This window comes from Pelodiscus sinensis, chromosome 1 (genome assembly GCF_052426305.1).
Source record: "Pelodiscus sinensis isolate ZL-2025 chromosome 1, ASM5242630v1, whole genome shotgun sequence".
Taxonomy (NCBI): Eukaryota; Metazoa; Chordata; order Testudines; family Trionychidae; genus Pelodiscus; species Pelodiscus sinensis.
Genome location: NC_143052.1, coordinates 257,004,268 through 257,030,209, shown reverse-complemented (window position 1 = coordinate 257,030,209; position 25,942 = coordinate 257,004,268). Strand labels below are relative to the sequence as shown.

Here is a 25,942-nt window from a genome sequence, read left to right as displayed (position 1 = left end):
ACTAAAATTCATAAAGGCCTGATGCCTCTCTCCCCAAAGTCTGCAAGTACCTATAATTTTTGTAATTTAAGTTCCCTATCAGGCTCAGTGCAAACACACTGCAGCTTCACACCAGGCATGCACACAGTTGGTCTACTAGATTAGGGCACCTTCCCACTGAACTTTTAGCCCAGGGCTGAGGTGTCAGTCTGGATATTCCTCCTTCACCTGATTTGTAGGGGTTGCCAACTTTCTAATTGCACAGAACCAAACACCCTTGCCTTGATTCCTGCCCTGCCCCCTCCCTGAAGCCCTGCCTCTCGCTCACTCCAGCCCAACCCCCATCATTCCTTCTCCCTCCCTCCCTCACTTTCCCTGGGCTGGGACAAAGGGTTGGGTGCAGGAGGCGGGGCAAGCTCTGGGAGGGAATTTGAGTATGGGAGGGGAGCTCAGGTCTGGGTTACATAGTTGGGATGTGCAAGGGGTAGGAACTCCAGGAGGGGGCTTAGGGCTGGGGCATGGGGCTGGGGTTAAGGTGCAGGTTCCGAGCTGGGCATGAAGGATTTGGAGTTCGAGAGGGGGCTCAAACTGGGGCAGAGGATTGGGGGGGTGAAAGAAGCAGAGCCATCCTTTGAATAGGGTGAATCTGGGCAACTGCTCTGGGCCCTGTGCTTTGGGGGACCCTAGAGACAGGTGTAACTAGCCCGCAAGATCTGTCCCCAAGATATAGGTGAGGGAACTAGGGATATGAGAGTATTGCAGCACCCAAGGGCTCCCAGCTGCCACCTCTGTGCACAAGGTCCCAGCTTTCACCGCCCATGCATGAGATCCTAGCTGCTACCCTGCACCTAGGGCCCCAGAGGTTGGCCCCACACCCATGTCTCTGAGGCTGCCCCAGGCCCAGGCATTTGCCTCTAGCCTTAGCTGGGAGCTCCTGCTTCTCTTTCTCCTCTTCTCACCTCTGCTCCTTGCTAAAATGGTGTAGTCACCTAATGTCAAGAAAGGGTTTGCAGCTGAGAATGCTAATCAGATGGAGGAATCATCCTACACCCAAGATTGAACTCAAGGAGAGCTGCCAGCAACTGGCACCCTAGGAGGAATGCGTGATTGGCGCCCCCGCCTCCATAGCCCTCAATGGTGTGATGTCATCATAGGCAACTGCTGAGGTTGCCTACATACACGGACCACCCCAGGAGTTGCCTATCTCTGAGAGAAGGCAGGGCTTAGCTCCTCCCACTATGTGAGGAGCCACTTTCCCTTCAGGTGTCACCATGTAACCGCTGAAATTTTCAGCCATTACACGATTTCTTAAATGCATTTTAACATCTGAGTCCGCAGATCCACGGGGCTCTATTCCCAAGAGCCACAATGACCAACAGAGAGGAATGTGGTCCTGTCATGCTTGGAAGCCAGGACCCTGTGCCAGCAGCTCCTCCTGGCAATGTGGCCACCCCAGACAGAAGACATTGCGTCTGGCACAGGAGCTGGTGGCAGTGCAGCTGTGTTGCGCGGAGGGCACTGGCTCCTGTGTGTGACAGGACCACACTCCTTTCCATGTAGGGTTGCCAGATGACCCAACACAGGCTAAAAATTTTTGTCAAGCAAAAAAAGAAGCACGGGATAATAAGTACTGCCTCTCCCAGCCCCCACTAGGCTTCTGATGCGCCAAGAGCGGCGATTGCGGCCCTGCCTCCCAACCTGGGAGTCCCAACTGGCAGGCTGGGCCACGATCGGCACTGAGAGCCTGTGATTGCACAGAAGCCTGGTGGGGGCAGGAGAGTCCCAGCCACTCTCCCTACCCCCGCCAGGCTTCTGCACAGTCATAGGCTCATAGCGCCAATCATGGCCCTGCCTTCCAGCCGCTTCCCCTGCCCATGCCAGGCTTCCATCCGGTGCGCAGCCGGAAAAATCAGAGAATACCAGACATTGCACATGTCCGGTATTCTCTGATTTTTTTTTTACCAAACAAAGAGCACAAATACCGGACTGTCTGGTAGAATACTGGACACCTGGCAACCCTATGCTGCAGTGGCTCTTGGGAGTAGAGTCCTGCAACTAAGTGGATTCTGATGTCTATCTGCAGATAACCACATCCATGGGTAGACATTTCTATCTGCACAGGGTTCTACTTACAGAGTTGCAAGTTACAGGTTGCTCACAGATTTAGGACAGTGAAGAGTGGTACATTTTCCAATAAGTGGGCCCCAGGAAACTGCAGGCCTTTATTGTTTAAGTTTTCATGGTGGGTTGGATTAAGCAAGATGGGCTGGGAAGCAGTTTATTGATTTTGTGTATTTTTAAATATCTGAAAAAGTGCTTAGAGTCTTGAGATGGTATGAAATACAAAAAAGACGAAAAATACCATTTGAACTGTGGTAAGGCCCAAAATGTAGTCAGTATAGTAGGATTTCCAAACACGGAGGAGCGTAATCCCTGCTGAAAAGAATATCCTTGCTGCTTTTTACTCTTCACCATGTAACAAGCAGTGTAAGGGTACAGGTGGCATTCAGATACCATAATAAGGTTCAACCATTTCTAAACAAATCTCCCTGATAACTAATTAAGTGATGCCATAATAAATAGGATGGCGCCCCTGATTTTGCTTCTCCTCATGATCTCTGATCTTGCACTTGGCTCCGAGAGAGCAAGTGACCTCACATGTAGCTCCCCTGAGGTCATTCAGAATTGCAATATCAGGGTCTAACTCTTGTATATATACACCATTCTCTTCCATCTTCTTATTGCATAAAGCAAAGTACCCCAACTTAGATTCCTTCCCATGAATCTGATCACATTTACATCATGCCGCATCATCTCTGAATTTGGTGCAGTTTGCCAGAATTGTGCTTGTTTGTGCTACAAAGCATCTGCTAGAAAAAGCTGTAGCTAAATCAATTTCAGACAATTGTCCAATACAAACACAGAAAGGCAAATTCATTATTGGGGTATCTATTATCTTCAATATCCATATGAAGGGCATTTCTACACTAGGAAATAATTCCAAAATAACTAAAATTGACATCATAACTCCCAATTTAACAAAATCGAAATAGCGTGTCCCCCACTACATGGGAGCATCGAAATTAGTCAGAATTATTTCGAAACAGCACGTCCACATTAATTGGAACCTGTCTCAGACTTAGAGCTCTGAGAAGCTCTTTTGGGCGGGCACCAGGAAGGCAGAGACTTCCTGTCACTACTTGGTCAGGCGAGCTGTGACGCCTGCTTTCAGGGGTTTCTCTCTACAGCCGCGTCTCACATGCCACTCCCCCACTGCCTCCTCCCTCACAGTGTGCTCTGGTTGTCCTCGCGGATGCCAGAGCACTGGCATCATGGAGCCAGAGCTGCTGCAAAGCAGTGCCAGGCTCCCAGGCCTCATGCTGTGCCTCATGGCGCAATTGGTCCAGACCACCCACATACTGCTCCAGGCACCTAGCAGGGGTATTGGCAGAAAGCCAGGAAAGCCAATGGGAAAGAGGGTTCTAATTTGAATTGTATATAGATACCTAGCTGCTTCTTTCTTTTGGGGAAGTTCTAAGTTAAGGGCTGGAGGGATCAGTGTGCAATAATCAAACTACCATGCCTGCAAGGAATTTGGAGCATGGAAGTGGACTGGACGATGAAGGGATCATGAGTAAATAAGGGGAAAATGTATATTTAGTTGCGATCAGGATATGTTTCTTTGTTTTGTTTGTTTGGCTTAAATGTCTCTATGTGAATTCCATGTATTTTTCCTCCCCCACTCACCATATTTAAGCTACAGACCAAAGAGATTGTTTCTTTGTGTTTTGATCTGTTCTTTTCTCAGTTGCTCTGTAACACCTAGCAACCAAGTATGCTTTATCAAGTATATCTTTTTGTTTTTGTTAATAAAATCACCTTTCTTAAGGGGATGATTTGATTCTTGTGTCCTGGAAGGTAATAGAATCATAGAATACTAGGACTGGAAGGGACCTCGAGAGGTCATCGAGTCCAGTCCCCTGCCCTCATGGCAGGACCAAATACTCTCTAGACCATCCCTGGGAGACATTTTTCTAACCTACTCTTGAATATCTCCAGAGATGGGGAATCCACAACTTCCCTGGGCAATTTATTCCAGTGTTTGACTACCCTGACAGTTAGGAACTTTTTCCTAATGTCCAATCTAAACCTCCCTTGCTGCAGTTTAAGCCCCTTTGCTTCTTGATCTATCCTCAGAGGCCAAGATGAACAAGTTTTCTCCCTCCTCCTTATGACACCCTTTTAGATATCTGAAAATTGCTATCATGTCCTCCCTCAATCTTCTCTTTTCTAAACTAAACAAACCCAATTCCTTCAGCCTTCCCTCATAGGTCATGTTCTCTAGACCTTTAGTCATTCTTGTTGCTCTTCTCTGGACCCTCTCCAATTTCTCCACATCTTTCTTGAAATGTGGTGCCCAGAACTGGACACAATGCTTCAATTGAGGCCTAACCAGTGCAGAGTAGAGCGGAAGAATGACTTCTCATGTCTTGCTCACAACACACCTGTTAATACATCCCAGAATCATGTTTGCTTTCTTTGCAACAGCATCACACTGCTGACTCATATTTAACTTGTGGTCCACTATAACCCCTAGATTCCTTTCTCTCGTACTCCTTCCCAGACCGTCGCTTCCCATTCTGTATGTGTGAAACTGATTGTTCCTTCCTAAGTGGAGCACTTTGCATTTGTCTTTATTAAACTTCATCCTATTTATCTCAGACCATTTCTCCAATTTGTCCAGGTCATTTTGAATTATGAATAGAGGGTCTGTGTGTATGTTTGCCTAGGCTGAGAGGTCAGCTATAAAAGACACAGTGGTTTTTTGGTGGTTTTTTTTTTCTTTTTCAAGCTCTCTTCTGGCAAAAGAGCTTGGGGTACCCCTGGGAAAGAAATTCAAGAATTTCTTCTTGTTTTTTCAGGGTTTAAATCACTTAATGGTGGCAGCCTATTTTCCATGCATCTCTGATTCTGGGGAGGGTGGGTTTTGTTTTTGGTTTTTTTTGTAAGCAGAGCCTGTAGAGGCAAGGTATTTAAGGTATTTTGTGGGCCCCCACCTTCTGCACTCAAGAGCGCTAGAGTGAGGAACAGCCCTGGCACAAGGTATGGCCAGAGCAATCAGAACTACAGCTGTGGGAAGCCTCTGGAGGCCAATTATTTTGAATTAGCAGCAGCAAAGCATCCACAATAATGCTATTTTGAAATTAGTGTTATTCCCTGAGGAAAACAGGAGTACAGATTTTGAAATAAGCAGCCTATTTCAGATAATGGACTTGGTAGTGTGGATGCTCCATTTATTATTTCGAACAAAGGGGGGTTATTTTGAAATAACTCCCTGGTGTAGACCAGGTCCAAAAGACTTTGATATTCAAACTGCCTAGTGAAAAAGTAAAACATTGTTTTACAAAAGTAATACAAGAAAATAATGGTATCATGAAATATTTATCCTGTTTCAATTTTTTTTAATTGTGTGTTTCTTTTATTTCATAACATAGCTACCCAGTAGCAATCTCCTTTCAGCCTGTATGTGAACTAGCAATCACTGCCAACCCTCATTGATTACAAATCTAAATTGTTTTCAAAGGGGGTTAAAGAGTAAGAAGCGAACATCACTGAGGAATATCAAAGCTAGCTTACAATAAAGGCCATAGAAGAAAAGAATTCTGGTGAAATTTCTTTACACGATAATTATGGTTTACTCTACCAAAGGCAACCAGTTCTAGAAACATGTAAAAATAAATAGGTTTTCAATGAATTTGACAAGCATCTGTGTGGAGACCGAAACTGTAACAAGCTCAGCTACTGAAATTACACTTGCTCACTGCTTTATTTTATCTGCTTTATTTTTAGAGTTCTGTGTTCGGAATTGTGATAATAGGTCTACAAATTTACCCTAATTGTACATTTAGCTATAAAATGTGAGTACATATTCATAAGATGTCACCATAACCTGTAACAGTGTTGATGGGACAAGATGCAAAAGTGAGACAGAAAGATTGATTACATCAAAAAGACCTACTGATATAATTCAAGGATGGTGTAAAGACCGTGCTTGGTAAACAAGTGAAGTGTGAGATCAAAAATCAATAAACCAACCATGGTGTGTCAGAAACTAGACCTAACTGGTAGACAAAATAATGAGGGATGGGCTAATCTAGCCACCATTTTCTTTGCAGGTCCTTAAAGAAATAGAGTTAAGAGAGAAAACTTTTGTATTGGAACAAAGCTTCCCCATCATGGTTGTCATCCCCACCATCTCCTGGGACACTTAGCCATTGTCCTCCTGATCCTGAAAGAAGTCCAGGCCAGGCAGGGGGATCTAGATGACACTGCCACCCATGCTAGCTCCAACAGAATCCCAAACAACAACAGAAACAGAACATCTCCAGCTCATTTAATCTAACTTCTCTTTACTAACTAGCCCCAAAAGAACCATTATTATAATCTTTGATACCATCTAAGAGACACTCACAGAGATTTTTCCTTCTCAAAACTCTCTCTAGATAACATACGAGGAAACAAGGGATATTGTTAACATACAAGGGTTATTTAATACTTTATATTTCAAAGGCTATCACTGTTATCCTACTTTTCTGCATCTTTAATAAAAGCTTAGAAGGATTTCTAAGGATGTATTTGCTATTAGTGTGAAGCCGGCTGGCATCTCTGTCAAACCCTGGGCCTTGTTGGACTGCTAGTGACTGAGTTATTGAATACCATTGGCCCATATAGTCTATTTAAGTGAATATAACAGAGGCATATTCAATTGCAATCAGATTAGAAAAGTGACATACCACAAAAATGGGATCATTGGCTGCAGCATGAGAGGAAGTGCCAGTTCCATTCAGGAAAGAGTGAGCCAAGTTATGCAGGCTCACCACTGGGGAGACAAAAGTTCTATCCGCTTTCTCAAACCCTTCTAGACAATTCCTGTGTATGGGATAAGAGAAGATTTAAGTATCCACCTATTGACCAGCACTCCCCCAAATCTTACTATACATTTTAGAAATGTGCATCTCTCTGACAGACTGACTGTGTGCCCATCCATCCATCCATCCATCCATCTATGAGTTCATTTGTTCAAGAACTCCTCCTAAATGGTAAGAGCTAGGACCACTACATTTGGTATGCAGCTTCCTCCTATCCTAACTTAAACCGAGGTCAAGGTTTGGTTGTGCCAGGATAATGGAATGTTCCTGGAATTCTATTGTTTCTCATAAAATGGAAAGGGAGGGGACAGGTAGGAGGGACAATTATACTGTAGAATGACCACGGGGTGGGGCGGGGTGGGGGGCCAGGGCTCAGAGATGGGAACTGGGACAGCAATAACCCCATTGGGCCAGCAGGGGATAGGAATAGAGAAAATGGAACAGCTATCTACTATATATTTCAGAGTTTGTCTGTCTGTTTGTCTGCATGTCCCCCAGGTGGAGAACATGCACCCCTCCTCCAGCTGTGCCCACTGCAGTGGCCATGGACAGGTGCATCTCACCTGGCCCTAAATTGCTGTAGTGAAAGAGGGCTGGGGTCATCCTCTCTACCCGGGACAGCCTGCATTCTGAACCTCCCATCTGCAGTCCCACCCCATCACAATGATTTAAACAAAGAAAAACAAAACTTATTTGAGTTAAGGACCCAAGGAACACTGGGTACATTTTCTCCTGTACATATCAAAGGCTAGCCTTGATTAGAACAAGTGATAGGAGATGGAGCACAAACCTGAAGCTGAAATTAGAATTCCGGAAAAAAGGAGGATTATCAAAGTCTCGAAGTGAAAGGCAGTTCTGGATGTCTTCCATGGTTGGCAGCTGTTCACTAGACTTCCCTTGTGGGTTCCTCCGTAGCATGCCTTCATTAGTCCCATTACACAGTGTAACCAGACGGTTGTAATCATCCAAGCTTAGATTAAAATCAAAGTTGTATTGAAGTGTTAGAACAGGATGTTTGAAGGTAACAATCAATAGATACTATCCATTCAGTCCCCGCCAAAACCACTGAGATTGCTCACATCCCTGATTTAAGCACACGTGAAAGTGTTTGCAACGTCAGAGCCTCAGCTGGCTGCAGAGATTGTGTACTGGAAAAGCACATGGTTGTACTGCTAATCTGAGCTAGAATCATAAATCAGCTTTTAAGTGAATCAGCTACAACTTGAACAAGCTCCAACTTTCACATTTCTGCCTTGAAGAATCTCATGAAGGAGATTGATATGGATGTTAGCACATGGGTGCCACATCTTTCAACAGGCTATTCAGAATGTGGCTAATTTAATGTCAGTGGTTCCACTAATTCACTGTCAATTATGTTTCCTTAGCTGGGATGTAGCATAGCTGCCCAACCAAAAATAATTACTGCTGGGTCATGTCACAGTAGCTCCTCCTGCACTCACACCTGCTATTTGGCAGGGCCGGAGAGCATGGTTCGGCACAAACCAGTCTTTACTGCTGCCTCCCGGCACTTTGAGGGTGCATCTACACTGCACTGTAGGTCAAAATAAGATACACAATTTCAGCTACACAAATTGTGTATTTTATTTCAAATGGCTTATTTTGAAATTTGGCGCTGTCTACTCAGTGCTTATTTTGAAATAAACTGCTATTCCAAAACGTCCCTTACTCCTTGTGGAATAATGTTTCCATGGTCATTGGAATAGCAAGCCTGTTATATTTCGAAATAACAGGCACGCTCAAAAGACGTGGAATAGGCCTGAGTTGGGAAGGAAATTATGCACCCGTTAGAATCATAGAATAATAGGACTGGAAGGGACCTCAAGAGGTCATCGAGTCCAGCCCCCCGCCCTCAAGGCAGGACCAAGCTCCACCTACACCATCCCTGACAGATATCTATCTAACCTGTTCTTAAATATCTCCAGAGAGGGAGATTCCACCACCTCCCTTGGCAATTTATTCCAATATTTGACCACCCTGACAGTTAGGAATTTTTTCCTAATATCCAATCTAAACCTCCTCTGCTGCACTTTAAGCCCATTACTCCTTGTCCTGTCCTCAGAAACCAAGAGGAACAAATTTTCTCCTTCCTCCTTGTGACACCCTTTTAGATATTTGAAAACCGCTATCATGTCCCCCCTTAATCTTCTTTTTTCCAAACTAAACAAGCCCAGTTCATGAAGCCTGGCTTCATAGGTCATGTTCTCTAGACCTTTAATCATTCTTGTCGCTCTTCTCTGTACCCTTTCCAATTTCTCCACATCTTTCTTGAAATGTGGCGCCCAGAACTGGACACAGTACTCCAGCTGAGGCCTAACTAGTGCAGAGTAGAGCGGCAGAATGACTTCACGAGTTTTGCTTACAACACACCTGTTGATACAACCTAGAATCATATTTGCTTTTTTTGCAACAGCATCACACTGTTGACTCATATTCAACTTGTGGTCCACTATGACCCCTAGATCCCTTTCCACCATGCTCCTTCCTAGACAGTCGCTTCCCATCTTGTATGTATGGAACTGATTGTTCCTTCCTAAGTGGAGCACTTTGCATTTCTCTTTATTAAACCTCATCCTGTTTACCTCTGACCATTTCTCTAACTTGCTAAGGTCATTTTGAATTATGTCCCTATCCTCCAAAGAAGTCGCAACCCCACCCAGTTTGGTATCATCTGCAAACTTAATAAGCGTACTACCGTTCTTTCTTTGTTCACTGTTTCATCCCAAGCTCAGGACAGTATTTGTGCTTGTTTTGCCTGCACTTTACCCCAGCTGGTGGCCTCATTAATGTCCCACTGAATATTAGGATACTCCCATGGAAGGCAATGGCAAAAATCCTATTCATTCCAAAGGCAATAGGATTCTGCCTGGGTGGATATCTGCACCCATCACAAAGCCTCAGACACGTTTTCTAAAATTGCAATGGACTCCAGGCAGAGGCAGAGATCTGTCCACATAAAGTCAGGTGCAGGACTGGGTCTTTTGCTAGTATATGACAAAGAATTCTCATAAAAAATTAGAACTATATTACAAGCTGCTACATGGGTGTGTGTTTAAGATTTAGAGGTCTATGCTATTGTATTCTTTGAGGCACGTGTGACCATATAATTAAAGACCATATTATACACAGGGCAATGCAACAGTCACACGTTTAACCTGAGCTTTCTCATTTCCTGTCATGTGACATTTTATTGTACAGCTGTATCATTAAGTGTATGTAAGTTTTGCTTCTTAATTTCCTTGTTTTTGTCCCAAGGAATAAAAAGGAAAATCCAGAGTTTTTAAATTTCAGGCTGTGTTCCCTGTAAACTGTGCACTTGTGCAGCTGCTCAGGAGAGATTCCAGGGCTGCCCAGCTGACTAGCAGAGCGCCCACACCAGGCAGCATGTGTTTCCCCTGGTGGTGCCCATTCACACATGCCATGGTGCACATAACAAAATTTATTGTGCACAGGAATGGAAAAAAATCTGCCCAAGAGGGAAAAGATTAGCGAGAATACTGGTGCCAGTAGATGAGTTTACAAGACTATCTCCCCTTACAGAGTTCACAGACTTGCCATAAGGAGGCTCTGTCTTCCACTGCTATATGGATGTTGAAGTTACAGCAGGACTTTCTTATGGCTTGATTTTCAGTTGCTGAGATATGTAATCAGAACATAAGAATAGCCATACTGGGACAGTCCAGTATCCTATCTACCGACAGTGGCCAATGCCAGGTGCCCCAGAGGGAGTGAACAGAACAGGTAATTATCAAGTGATCCCTCCCCTGTCACCCATTCCCAACCCCTGACAAACAGAGACTAGGGACACCATTCCTACCCATCCTGGCTAATAGCCATTGATGGATCTAACCTCCATGAATTTATCAATTCCCTTCTGGAAACCTGTTTAAGTCCTGATCTTCACAACATCCTTTAGCAAGGAGTCCCGCAGGCTAACTATGCACAGTTTGAAGAAAAGCTTCCTTTTGTTTGTTTTAAACCTGCTACCTGGTTAATTTCATTTGGTGAGCCCTTGCTCTTATGTTATGGGAACAAGTAAATAACTCTTCCTCATTTACCTTCACCATACCAGTTGTGATTTTATAGCCCTCTATCATATCCCCCACTTATTCTCCTCTTTTCTAAGCTGAAAAGTCCAAGTCTTTTTAATCTCTCTTCCCATGGCACCCATTCCAATCCCCTAATCATTTTTGTTGCCCTTTTCTGAACCTTTTCCACTGCCAATACATGTTTGTCTGCAAATTATCTTTGTCTGCCAATATGTCTGTAAATTTCATCGTTTGAGTTGAAATTTTTCATGTTTGCCTCAAGACAGAAGTGTTTTTTTGGAAATCTGAGCACATGTCTATTCAGTCACTTTGCATTTTTTCTTGCACTATTCAAAAACAGCCAAAACTTTCAGACTGGCCAGTCTTCCCTGAGTCTTTGTGAAGAATTTTAAATAAAGAAGACCCTGTCTCTTTTAAGGAAATTCCCAGCAGCCTAACTATATGGGTTAAGTTACACAAGTGTAAACCCCTAATGCAGAAGCAGGGCACTGTGCGAAGCAAGGCTTACGAGAGGAGTGGGCAAGATCTAGCCTGCCATGCCGTTTAATCCAGCCTGTGGCCTATCCTGCCACGACCCCGACCCTAGGCCAATCGGGAGGCAAAGGAGTGCGCAAAGTCTCCCCCTCCAGCCAGGGGTGCATGGCACCAGCGGGAACCACCAACTATTTAAAATGGCTGGAAGTTTCACCTAGGCATCACATGCTCCAGCTGGGTAGGGGTGAGAGACTTCATGTGCTCCCCAGGCCAATCAGGGCCTGAGGGTGGGAAAGCACATGAAGTCTCTTCGCCCCGCCAGGGGCATATGACACCAGAGGGAAACACCAGCTGTTCAGAATGGCCGGGGGTTCCCTATGGGCACCATGCATCTCTGGCAGAGTGGGGCAGGGGCAAGAGATCTCTTGTGCTACTCAGCGGCTCCTCCAATGTCCAGGGACAAGTGGCCACAGCAGCGGCTCCTCCAGCCTCCAGGACTGGCCCAGGACTGCGTGGCCATGGCAGTGGCTTTCTTGGGGCCAGCCTGAGAATGTGTGGCTATGGCAGCAGCTCCTCTTGTGGCCAGGGCCGGCCCACAACTGTGTTGCCGCAGCAGTGACTCCTATGGCGCCTGGGGCCACACCCAGGACAGCTGGGATATCATCACATGACCGTGGCCCCAGCTTCAGGCCTGGGGAAGGGCTGTAGCTAGGTTAGGGCTGCGTGGTCGCTGGGGCAGGCTGTGAGTGGCTGCTGGACCTGGAGCTGCGGTGTGACATGGGAGTGTTGGGAGCTGCTCTGGTGGTGGCTGCGGCTGCGGAAGGAGCTCAAGCTGCTGTTCTTCTACCATCATCATCAACAGAGCAGCGCTGGAGACAGAGGTTTGTGTGCGGCTTAAAGTATCAAACTACGAGCCCGAAATCGGAGAACTCAGCAAGGGAAAGCCAGGCCAAGGATCACACTAAATGGTAAGATCTGCATCTTAATTTATTTATTAGTGAAACTGCTAAAATGTAAGTAATACTACAGTAAAACTCCATTGGTCTGGCATCTGATGGTCCGGCACTCCTGATGGTCTGGCACTATCAGGAACCCGGAAGTGCTCCGGACAGCCGGACCATTAGAGCTGCTCTGCCCCCGGCTTCCCCGATTCAGCCGCTGCTGAAACTGACCAGCGGCTGAATCGGGGAAGCCGGGGGCAGAGCAGCTGGAGTGCTGCCGTTAGGTCCCATAGCACTGCCCCTCGGGGCTGCGGGACCAACCCGGCAACACCCCAGCTGTTCCCAATTCAGCCGCTGCTGAAACTGACCAGCGGCTGACTCCGGGAAGCCTGGGGCAGAGCAGCTCTGCCATGGGCTTCCCAGAGTCAGCCGCTGGTCAGTTTCAGCGGTGGCTGACTTAGGGACGCCTGGGGCAGAGCAGTCGGGGTGCTGCCGAGTTGGTCCGGTATTGCCGCCCCTTGGTCCTGTGGGACCAACCCGGAGGCACCACATCTACTCTGCCGCAGGTGTTCCGATTCAGCCGCTGCTGAAACTGACCAGCAGTGGCTGAATCAGGACGCCTGGGGTAGAGCCAGACTATCGGAAGGGGGGGCTATGAGGGGTCTGGGGTGGCATCCCCCCCACACCACCCTAGACCCCTCATAGCCTCCCCTTCCGATAGTCCGGCATATCTGATAATCTGGCACCTCCTGGGTCCTAAAGATCCCATATTATCGGAAGTTTACTGTATTAAGTATCAATGGCACGCAGACCCATAAATAGAAGTGAATAAGTTAAATCTCGGCTTAAATTTAAAGCCACTTCTAAAAGATTTCCGACCCCTGATCTGATCTGACCTCCTGCAGATTTCAGGCCACAGAACCTGCAATAGATCTCTGGATAAGCAACTAATATCCTCCAATCGTGTTTTAAAAACTTCAGGTTACAGAGAATTCACCATTTACACTAGTTCAAAACTGCAAGCAACCCTTGCCCTATGACAGATGTGACTTGAAGCACAAGAATCATATGAACAGATGCAAAGAATCCAGAAGATTCTAATTTAATTTAAAATTAAAGTGCATTTTCACAAACTACAGACATAAAAAAGCAAAAATCCCTCTCCTGTAACAATGCTGGGAAAAGAGTTTAGAAATGTCAGTAACCAAAAGGAAAACCAACTATTCTTCATGTTACAAAGAGATGTGGGAGGCAGTTATATGATATATAGAAAGAGGCCAAGATTTTGTTTTTAAATCAGTGCCTAAAGTTAGCCTATGGAATAGATATTTAGATATTCATATGAGAGGCCTGATATCTAAAAGTGTTAACCCAGGGTGCCAGGGAAAGGGCATAGTCCTTTCATTTTTTTGCCATCGGCCTCACCCCTGTCCTTCCTTTTCCCCAAGAGGCCCAGACAGCTGTGGGGAGAGGTCGACATTCTACCTGACTAGGGTGGAGGACCTAAGATTGGTCCCCCTTATCCCCACTGCTCAGGCACCCTGCCCAGGGCAGATGGAGCGTTCATAGCTCCCCGCAGTTGTCCAGGCTACTTTCACCATGGCCCAGCTGTGACTCAAGACCCTGCTTCCTGATCAGGCCAGAAGCTGGAGTTCGGTAAGAGTCATAAGGGAAGCTGTAGGCAGGGGGAAGAGCCTGCACTCCCCAGCCTAGCTCAGGCTTTCAGCATGGCCATGGGACAGGATTTCAGGGGGAAATGAAGGAGACGGGAGTAGGACCACAGAGTGGGCGGAACCTTGTGGCAATGCCACTTTTAGGAAGAATCTGTCACAGCTCTGCTGAGCAGCTCCCAGGACCTTCATGCCACACCAGGCTTGGATGAAGTGTGCTAACCATGTGTTATATTTTGCTGTGTTATTGAAATGTCCGTTTGTCATCCTAAGGTCCCAATCCCGAATGTGAATCCTCAGTTGAATCCTGGCACTTACCCAAAGCCCCATTGACTTCAACTGGAAAATGCCCAAGTATAGTCAGTCACAAGCTCAGGGCCTTATTTTGCAAGAAACCCATTCAATCTCATTTAAAAATAAATCTCTTTCTAAATCTGAGCTGACATCCTGGCTTCATTGAAGTCAATGCAAAAAGTTCCACTGGTTGCAATAGGGCTAGGATTTCACCTTTGTATTTTCCAATTCTACTGAAGAGGAACTGATTTTCTAATCTAATGTGAGCTTACTATTAAACACACTGAAAAATTCCGACTGACAAAATTTTCAAGGGCTCTTGGGTAGCAAAATGAGCTACCATACTAGCTTAGCCCCTCGAAATGGCAAACACGTCTAAAACCTCAGTCAGTCTTAAAATTACTATCTTTAAGTAAAGACATGTATCAATTTAAAAATAAATCAGACTAAAAAATGCATGAGGAAAATATCTCTCAGGAAATCTTGACTGACACCTGCCTTTAGCCCATCCAATAAGTTTCACCATTTTCAGAAGGAAATCTGCGTTCTTTTTCTCACCATTTGTACAAGTTGCTAAAGCAATTCATGCTGTTAGTAGCTAATGAAAACAAATGTTAGTTCGAACACTGGTTTCCCCCTGTGCATTTTATTACCTATTGCAGACTATTTCCCAGCGTGAGAACCTGGAATTCTGACTTATTAGGCTTGGATCTTCTGGTCTTGATGCTCCAAAAAGCTGATCTGTACACACATCACACACATTTTTACCTGTGGCAAAATTCCAATAGGGCAATGCAAAGGATTCATTGCCAATCAGTCTCTATAATGAAAAAAGAAACATATTAGGAAGAAATCACCCTATCAGAAAGAGAGAGAGAAAAATTATGTCTAGATTGCAGAGTTTTTCCGAGATACCAGAGGTTCTTTCAGCATCCCTGTATTCCTCTCGATGAGAGGAATAACGGATGTTTCAAAAGAGGAGGGTTTTCTGAAATTTGGCCCCGTGTAGACAGGCCAAATTTCGGAAAAGCCTCTTCCGAAAAAAAAGCAGAAAAAGATACGCAAATTGCATTTTGCAATTTGCGTATCTTTTTCCAAAATAATTCCTGCAGTCTAGACATAGCCAGAGAGAGAAAGAAAGGGTATGTCTACACTACCCCGCTAGTTCGAACTAGCGGGGGTAATGTAGTCATCCACAGTTGCAAATGAAGCCTGGGATTTGAATTTCCCGGGCTTCATTTGCACGAAGCCGGCCGGCGCCATTTTTAAATGCCGGCAGTTCGAACCCCGTGCCACGTGTAGCCACGCGGCACGGAGTAGCTAGTTCGGATTAGGCTTCCTCGTGGAACGAGGAGTACAGCTATTTCGGATTAGGAAGCCTAATCCGAACTAGCTACTCCGTGCCACGTGTAGCCACGCGGCACGGGGTTCGAACTGCCGGCATTTAAAAATGGCGCCGGCCGGCTTCATGCAAATGAAGCCCGGGAAATTCAAATCCCGGGCTTCATTTGCAACTGCGGATGACTACACTACCCCCGCTAGTTCGAACTAGCGGGGTAGTGTAGACATACCTAAAGAGAGAGAGATTACTAATATCTGGCATGTCTATATTTTGATATTTAAAACCCAACTGCCATTTTCTCAGAATATTGTTTCAACTTCCTTCAGGCTATTAGGTCACTGATTCAAATCCAAGCAAGGCTAATAGTCATCTTAACGAAGCACTATACGATTTGATGGACTCATATGTTAAGTGGATCCTACTTTGGATTTGGACTGAAAATGAAGATGGCCCAAAAATGGTGATTCTGACATTCTTGGGAGTCAATAGAGACCAAGTATCAGAGGGGTAGCCGTGTTAGTCTGAATCTGCAAAAGCGACGAGGAGTCCTGTGGCACCTTATAGACTAACTGAAGTGTAGGAGCATAAGCTTTCGTGGGCAAAGACCCACTTCGTCAGATGCATGTAGTGGAAATTTCCAGAGGCAGGAATAAATATGCAGGCCAGGATCAACTGCTGAGCTACAGTTCATCTTTAAGTTTGACACAATCAACTCTGGATTAAACAAAGACTGTGAATGGCTTGCTAACTACAAAAGCAGCTTCTGTTCCCTTGGAATTCACACCTCCAGATCAGCTGCTAGAAGTGGGCCTCATCCTCCTTGATTGGATCACCTCATCATCTCCAGCCTGATCCTGGCCTGCATATTTATTCCTGCCTCTGGAAATTTCCACTACATGCATCTGACGAAGTGGGTCTTTGCCCACGAAAGCTTATGCTCCTACACTTCAGTTAGTCTATAAGGTGCCACAGGACTCCTCGTCGCCTTTAATAGAGACCAAGGGCTCAGAGTGAGCCAGCATGTGAGAAATAATCTGAGTAAACATACAGCTTATGTCAACCTTCTCTCTGCTAGACTCTTCAGACCTCTTGTGTAATACTTGTTGATTATTTTATTTTTTAATGGGAGGGGATAGAAAACCAAAGTCATCTCACCAATAAGCATTTCCTGAACACTCAATTCACTTTGAAAAGAATGAACAATCATTCTTGAGATTTCATTGTGTAGGGATTGACTCTATCTCAGATGTTCAGTTATTCCAGGGAATTCAGAGTTGGCACAACAGAGATTCCAAGTAATATGAGCAGTAGTAAGAGCAATGTGAGCATTTCTGAAATATGCCAGGATTGGGTATGTTGCTTACCTGGAGATCTCTTTCCAGCAGCAGCAAATGGTACCTATGCCAAGTAACAAAGGCAGGTCCTTGGTGGGAGAAATCTATAGCAGTGAATGGGCGGCCAGGTCCTATAAACAGGAAGGCACAGTAGAACTACAGCATCCAGTTGAAGTTAGACAAAAAATACTTTATATAACCTGCACTGTGAATTTAAAGCTTTGTTAAACTGAGCTCATGCTGGAGTGCTATCCATTAGTTAATTCGAACTAAGCTAATTCGAACTAACGCGTCTAGAACTAAAAACTAGTTCGAATTAGCGTTTTGCTAATTCGAACTAGCAAGTCCACATTGAGTGGACTCTGAACAGGGCTTAAGGATGGCCGTAAGCAGTGCCGGCAGGGCATAAGAGGAGGATTTAGAGCGTGGAGATGCTGTCTCAGGCTAGCCAAGGGCTGCGCTTAAAGGGTCCCGACCCCCACCCCGGACACACAGTTCTAAGGGGTGCCCCACTTGCAAAGAAGTTCTGGCTTGGAGTGCCCAGAGTACCCACACTGGGCACATCACACCACTCGGCCATCAGCCCGGCTGCACTTGCCGCAGGCTGCCATCTGGGGAGAGGGGGTAATTGGGGGGCTGCAGGAGAGCTTCCACCCCCAGAAGCCCGCAGAGCCAGCCCAGTCCTCCCCATCGGGGGCTCGTACCCCATTCCTCCCTCACCTCCTTCCACTTACCCTTCCCTAGCCCCCCTTCTTATTGATGTACAAAATAAAGATAACGTTTCTTCCAACATTGACTCTGTCTTTATTGAACAAAACTGGGGGGAGACTGGGAAAAGGAGGTGGGAGAGGGGAAGAGAAAGGCTGGGAGAAGGGAGGGCAACTAACATGATCAGGGGTTGGGAACAGGTCCCAGATGAAGAAAGGCTACAGAGACTGGGACTGTTCAGCTTAGAAAAGAGGAGACGGAGGGGGGACAGGATAGAGGTCTCTAAAAGCAGGGGTTGGGTGGAGACGGTGCATTCAGAAAAGTTCTTCCTGAGTTCCCATAAAGAAGGACTAGAGGACACCAAAGGAAAGGAATGGGTAGCAGGCTTGAAACTAGTAAGAGAAAGTTGTTGTTCTTGACAAAGCAAATAGTTAACCTGCGCAACTCCTTGCTGCAGGAGGCTGTGAAGGCTACAACTAGAACAGAGTTGAAAGGGAAGTGAGATCAAGTCATGGAGGTTGGGTCCATGGAGTGGTCTTAGCCAGGGGGTAAGAGTGGTGTCCCTGCCCAAAGTTTGTGGAAGGCTGGAGAGGGATGGCACGAGACAAATGGCTTGGTCACTGTCTTCGGTCCATCCCCTCCAGGGTTCCTAGGGTTGGCCGCTGTCAGCAGACAGGCTACTGGGCTAGATGGACCTTTGGTCTGACCCAGGACGGCCATTGTAAGCTCAGGGCTCAGGGTCGGGGGTCTCAGTGGACCCCCTTGATTTTCATGCACACCTGCTCCTGGGTGGCTAGGCTGGCAGCTCTCCTGCCCTAGACGGCCACTTTCCTGTGCCTAGTGCGGAGATCGTGGACAAGGTCCACGATCTCCGCACTAGCCCAGGAAGGTGCCCGCCTCTTGCGGTCCAGGGCAAGCTCCCGGGAGCCACCAGCCTGGTCCCGGCAAGAGGGGGTGGGCTGGGGGACATCGGGTGGGTGGCTCTGTGCTGTGCCAGGTGCAGGGTCTGCTGGCTGGGTGCTGGCAGGCTTGCACCTGGCACGGGCACCGTAGCCAGCCCGTGCCCCTTTAAGGGGTCCGGGGCCGGGAGGGGGGCATAGAGTTTCCCTGGTGTTGGCCAGAGTGGCCACCAGGGAAACCTGGGGAGGGCTAGCCTCCCACTAGTTCGAATTAAGGGGCTACACAGCCCTTAATTCGAACTAGCTAGTTCGAACTAGGCTTAATCCTTGTAAAATGAGGTTTACCTAGTTCGAACTAAGCGCTCCGCTAGTTCGATTCAAATTCGAACTAGCGGAGCGCTAGTGTAGCGCCTATGAAAGTTAGTTCGAACTAACGGACGTTAGTTCGAACTAACTTTGTAGTGTAGACATACCCTGAGATAGTTTCAATTTCATTCTGCCATTGCTGTCAAGGTGTCTCTGAGAAAGTGCTGTGCACCAAGGCAGACAGCAAAGGAATGATCTGGGGGAAAAGGTAAATAATTCACATATAAAAGGTACAAGGGTCAAATTTTCAAAAATGCTCAAAACCCAGTAGCCTCCTGCTTAGTCATCTAACAATATGGGCAGAGTTCTCAGAAGATCTCAGCTTCCAATTCAGGTATCTAAAGGCAGTGAACACATTTTCAAAATATTTAACATGCAGTGGCTTCAAATGAAGAAAATGGCTTGATGTTTTTCAACTTACTTATCCTTGTTCAATTATTACATTTTGACCATTCTAGATGCCTTAGTAAAAGAAAGTACTGACCTAGTAGGGTATCCCTGACTGAGTAGTAGTGAAGCCACACAAAGTAGTTATAAATACTACAGTTTGCAACTTGTGGTTCCGTTCCATTGAGCCCAAGGAGACTCAGCCAGTGCTGTGTAGCAATCACATAGTCTGGGTGCGTGGTATTCTTGGCACGGTCTAAAGCATCTAAGAACTGCGCTCTCTCTGCTGCAGTCAAGGCATGGATATTTTTTCGGACAAGAAGTGGTTTTCTTTCATCACAGTTGAGGCCAGTCCAGCCAAACTTGCAGTCACCACAGTTATAGCCAGCAAAGTTTCCTGTGTTAAGAGAGAGAGTGCGGATTTAGGAAATTGTGTCTCTATTAATTAGTACACAAAAGAACAGACTGAAATGCAAAGGAACTGAGTTTGCTAGTTTGTCTTTTCCCTAGAGATTTCTATTCTGCAGCTGAGAATATTGGCAGCTTTGCCAGTTGCTTAACTGAAATGATGGCATACTTCCTAGATTCGTACAAGGCAGGTTATCAAGACAGGCCTACAGGATACTAAGAACTCTGGGCCTCATACAGCATAGCATTTAAATATGACCATAGTCTCGAACTAATGGGATTACTCACCTGCCTAGGTAAAGCAGATAATACAGTGTTTTGCTAGCCTGGGCCCAGATTACTCAGTATTGTACAGGACTGATCCCAAAGATGTCTGACAAGGACTGCTGCTCTTCAAGTGTATTTTAAAAATAACAAAATTCAGGGCTGCTGGTGATGCACTGAAGTATCATTAAATGGTGCAGTGATACTATATAAAAGTGTGAAAAACTGTACTATGTTGGCGGGTCTCTCTTTACCCCACTGCCTTATGGCTAAAACAGACAGGGCATCCTTCTCCTGACAAGTGCTCTCGGCTCAGGTTTCCACAGTGTTTTGAAGAGCTCTGGAATGCATGGTATAGGCCAGGGAAGCACAGTAATCCCATATGGCTCTGTTTTAGCACTGACACATAGAACAAAGCCAAACAGCCTTATCACACAAAGTGCATTTTATTCTACCATCACTTCATAAGGGCATTTAGGAGTGCCACTGGGCCATGCTGTCAGACACTAAGCTTTATTAAATACTTCTGGAATTACTTAGATAATAGGATTTCAATCTTGTTCTCTTTTTCCAGCCTGGTTATCAATTATATTTCCACCGGTTAATGTCAAAATAATTATTTTCACCAAACGAACTAGCTCATCTACTTTTCTTTGAAAAGTGCAATGGTAAAATAATGTGATTGAGCGTTACTGTTTTGTACGCTGGGGTAGCAATTCAGCTCATATTCAAAACACAGAAATGAAATGCAGAAAATTGAAAAAAGGCAAAGTGTAATGAATGCTGCTAACTTCTTATTGCTTTGCAGTGATTCTGAAGTACTTCATATCCAACCACTATCATGACTTGTGCCAGAAACTCCTGCAATAGCTTCATAATAATCCCTCCTAGAGGGTAAACAATCATATACCAGTTTCTGCTGTCACTTATTTCAGCTTTACTCTTGTGTGGCTGAGATCAGAATCTAGCCCACTGGCTCCAAATACAAAACCTTTCTAATCTGCATTCAATAATTCAATTGAAATATTGCCCATAAGTGTAATTAGTGTCAGTTGCCAATTTACAAGGGTCACGTACTAATGCAGCCGTTCTTAACTCATGCTTGCAAAGTGCTTTGTCCAATTCAAAATACACAGCTTATTCAAATAAGAATAGGGAGGAAATGTCTCAAGAATTGTGATCACTACTTTTCATTGTAAGAATTTGCAAAAAGCTGAGTTGCACATTAGATATAGTAAGAGCATTTAAATGAGCTGGAAAAGGCATGCAACAGATTCAGAGATTACAACTGAAAAGAACTAATGTGTGTATGTTATCTTTCAGTAAGGCTTATGCCAAAATGTGCTTTGCATCCACTTTAAAGAGTGGCTATTTTCGCATCTACCAGAATATTAAGTCAATTCTTTATAGAGAGCAAGGTTGTGAAAGCGGCTTTTCAGCGGGTTCTTTGACCACAATTCTCTTTGGAAAGAGAGGAATTGGGTTTCACTGATCACAGTTTACCATAGTAGCACATTAAGCAAAGAAGAACTAGAGCTTAGATCTATAAAGAAAAGTGTAATTAAATAAAGAGGACGATTCAATAAAAAACAAGACTTACCCGGCATTGCCCAGTTCCTTCAGGGTGGGAGGTTGATGGCGTGAGGTGTGCTGAAGTCAGGGCAGGGCCTTGGGAATGTGGGGCAGAGCTCAGGGAAGGAGACTGGGGGCATGGGAGGGTGGAGGAGTCAGAGCAGGGGAGTGAGGAGGGACTGAGGGCAGGGAGTGGGGGTGGCCGCTGGCTTCGCCCCAGGGGAGGCGCAGGGCAGCAGGGACTGTGCACCCCACCTGCGTGCTTGTTCCTGGGGGCCAGCTGGGGCTCCCACTCTCCCCTGGCCTGATAGGGGCCTTTCTCCCTCCCCCTCAACCCATCCTGGCTAGGCCCATGGGGGCTCTCTCCCTCCCCACTGACCTCTCCCATGGGAGGAGGGTTAGCAGGAGATGCCTCCTGGGCAAGGTGCCCCACTTACCTGATCTGCTCGCTGGCAAGCAAAATGGCAGAGCCCCAACCCTGCTGGCCACTCTCCTGGTGGCATGGCTGCCCCTAGTGGCAATTTTGCAGAATAGTTCTTCCCTTCGGGCTTGCTGCCCCCAGTGGACACTCTCATATTGTCTCCCTGGGAACAGCAGCCCCTCTCTTTGCATGTTATGGAAAACTCCTTTTCCCAGGGATTCCAGTTGCCCTGGCACAACCAAACCCTGACCGTGCTTTAAGTTAGGTAAAAGGAAGATGCATATCAAATTTGGTGGTTTTAGCTCTTACGGTTTAGGAGGAGTTCTTGAACAAATGGACTCACAGACACACAAACAGACACATTCTTATATATATATATGTTTCTCAAAAGTGCTCAGCACCCAAAATTGTTTTCTTCCAAAGGAATTCAGCTCCCCAATCAGCAACAAAAAGAAATGGCTAAATTTCCAAAAGTGACCACAGTGGGAGCTATTGGGAACTCAGCAATTAGTAAAATCAAACGATTTATCTGGATACTGTGTAAATGGGGTGTACACTGTACAGTGCTCTAAAATGTTGTATTCTAATTGCTCCATGTAGCCCTCACAGACACACGCTTAAAGGTCCCTATCCCATATTGCTGTAGTTCCCTTTGAAACAGCACCACATTAATATGCAATAAGATTTTTTTAGTCTGAATCATTTGGAGGTTCTACACGAAACAGATAGAGCATAATACTTTACAGAGCTCTATGATTTACACTACCACTATTGCTTACAAATTGTCACTAATGATGTGCTATGCCTAATCTTCTACAATTTCAATCTCGGACACTCAGCAACTGGACCAATTTGCAGAATGAAAGAAAAGCATACACGCCAATAGCCAATAGTTACTATGCAGAAATTATTAAAACCAATCCAACTCCCTTAGTCAGCACAGACCTTTTGACATTCACCTGGAAGAGCCCTACATTCAGTATCAATGTGGTTGCATCAGAATAAAGTCCAGATGACTTCTCTTAAAGTCATTATCCAAATGCTGCTCCTGTTTTGGTGTTTGATCACTGCTACATTTTCAGAATGGAAACTGTAAAGAGGAGAAGGAGTATGAAGGAACACAGCACAAAAGAAGAAAAATCAGTGGAGAGTAATGAATCCACAGAGAAAAGCTGGTTGTAAAGCTGTGAGGAACTAAAACTGCAAAGAAAGAACACAGGACTACACAATGTCAGGATCAAATCAGCTGGCTTAGAACCCAAACCTTCAAACACGTACTCATGAGCTTAATTTTACTTCCATAAGAAGTCCAATATCAATTGGATTTGACTTCACTTGGGTTATTCATAAGAGCACTGTTAAGCATATGAGTGTTTGCAGGATTGGGGACTTGATTCCTTAAACTCTAAAGCAGGGGAGTCCAAACTTTTTTCAAAGAGGTGAAAGTGAAAGAGAGGTGAGTTCACTTGATGAAGTGAACATGCGTGAGGGCCGGCCATTTTGCCTGACATTCTTTGAACCATTAAAATTAAATGCAAATTAACTATTTTATGCAAAGTTTATTGCAAACGGCATACTTTTCATTTCGTCACATGGATGACAAATCTAAACAGGTGTTAAATCACTCTGCCTTTCATATCTGAAGGCCAGATGAAAAAAATCCAGGAAGCTGAAATATATGTCAGGAACATTGTAAAGTACATTACATATTATTGGTAATAAAGGTTGTCTGTCAACTTTTAAGTTCAAAAAATATGAACAGGAACATAACACCAAGTATACATGTTGTGTCCAAATATATTTATAACTGATTTAGACCAACTGACATTAACTGAGATTTTACAATGTATTCATCTCAATACATATGGATTCGTTGGGGGCCTTAAAAGATAGATATTGCCAAATTACCTGTGGGGCCGTATTAAACCGGAACACGGGCCGCAATTGGCCCGCGGGCCGGACTTTGGACATGCCTGCTCTAAAGCATCAGGTTTTAACACTTTAATACTTAAACTTTAGAACTAAAGGTTTCAATCAACTTAGACATTCTACCATAAGTCGGGGGCCATAGTTAGTAAGTGTGAACAATAGGGAGCTTTTTAAGGGGTGTATAATTGCTTATATAGACAAAACCTCTAATATTTGGACATCTGATCACCCTAACCACAGCAGAAAAATCATTATACAGAGAGCTTTTGTATGACATATTAGAAAACAAAATCTTCTCTGTTCTGCAAGCACATTTAAAATCTCATGGTATTTGCAATAAGAGTACAGATTGGTAAAGCTGTTCTTGGACAGAATTCTCTCTCGCATGGACTCATACACACATTGAATATAATTATGTTGTGCACCAGTGCATCCATCCAGGAAAGGCTGCTGGTACAAAAAAGTATTTAAACATTTGCTTAAATTAAAGCATGTGTGTAAGTGATTTCCCAAATCAGGATCCAGATAGCTATCTGTGATACTTGCATTTAATTTGAGAAGCATTTGGAGATCCTTCAAAATAAAAAGCAAGACAGTAATGTAATTTATTATCATTATTATTATTTTATTTGTAAGATGTTTTGAAAAATGCAATGCTGGGTCGCGACTGTCATAGTATCTTATATTAGGGTTGGAAGAGACCTCAGGAGGTCATCTAGTCCAACATCCTGCTCAAATCAGGACCAATCCCAATTAAATCATTCCAGGCAGGGCTTTGTCAAACCTGGCCTAAAAATGTCTAGGGATGGAGATTCCACCACCTCCCTAGGTAACCCATTCCAGTGCTTCACCACCCGCCTAGTGACACCATTTTTCCTGATATCCAACCTAGATTTCCCCCACTGCAACTTGCAACCATTGCTCCTTGTTCTTCCATCCATCAATACTGAGAATATCCTGGCTCCATTCCTTTTTGAAACCCCCTTCAGGTAGTTGAAGGCTGCTATCAAATCCCCCCTCGCTCTTCTCTTCTGCAAACTAAAGCCTCTCCTCATAAGTCATGCACTCCAGCTCTCTAATCATTTTTGGTGCCGTTTGCTGGACTTTCTCCATTGCATCCACATCCTTTCTGTAATGGGGCCTCAGAATTAGACACAATAGTCCAGATGTGGCCTCACCAGTGTCAAATAGAGAGGAATAATCACTTTCCTCAATCTGCTGCCAGTGTTCCTACTAATGCTGCCCAATATGTCATTAGCCTTCTTGGTTACATGGGCACACTGTTGATTCATACCCTGCTTCTCATCTATTGTAACCCACAGGTCCTTTCCTGCAGAACTGCTGCTCACCCAGTGGGTCCCCAGCTTGTAGCAGTGCTTGGGATTCTTCTGTCCTAAGTTTAGAACTCTGCTCATCAGATTTCTTTTGGCCCCATCCTCCAATTTGTCTAGGTCACTGTAGATCCCATTCCTACACTACATAAACTCTTCCCCCAGCTTAGTGTCATCCATGAACTTGCTGAGGGTGCAATCCATCCCATCATCCAGCTTATTAATGAAAATAATGAACAATACCAACCCCAGGCACACCACTTGATATCAACTGCCAGCTAGGCATAGAACCACTGATCACTACTTATTGAGCCCAATGTTCTAGCCAGCTTTCTAGAGCTGGGGTATGCTCATTTATGAGGATTACTCTTATGAGGCAGGGGGAGGTTAAAAGTTCTATCAATGTGCTGCTTGTGTCATTGTAATGAGTTTTACTTCTCCCTTCTGCCAATTACCTCCTAATGGAGCTCTCTAGCTCTGGGGAACTATGATCCCCAGAATTGGGTTCTTCCCATCCTAGAATCAGAGAAGCATATAGACACTCATGTCCACTAACAGAACATGTCTGAGAGGACCAGTTAATCAGCACTCACAAGCTAACCCTTTATATGTCCCTGGACTCAGTAG

At 45.1% G+C, this 25,942-nt stretch overlaps 1 protein-coding gene across 1 annotated transcript in view; it reads right to left on the bottom strand.

Annotated features, from left to right (window-relative positions):
* The window catches only part of DCT (dopachrome tautomerase), a 40,720-nt gene that overhangs the window by 8,753 nt on the left and 6,025 nt on the right, over positions 1-25,942 (bottom strand). Inside the window, exons 2-6 of the mRNA XM_075918823.2 lie at positions 19,488-19,787; positions 17,061-17,161; positions 15,008-15,174; positions 7,699-7,878; positions 6,774-6,909 (exon numbers count right to left, since the gene is read on the bottom strand). Coding sequence (XP_075774938.2) covers positions 6,774-6,909; positions 7,699-7,878; positions 15,008-15,174; positions 17,061-17,161; positions 19,488-19,787 — 884 coding nt within the window. The remainder of the gene's footprint in view (positions 1-6,773; positions 6,910-7,698; positions 7,879-15,007; positions 15,175-17,060; positions 17,162-19,487; positions 19,788-25,942) is intronic.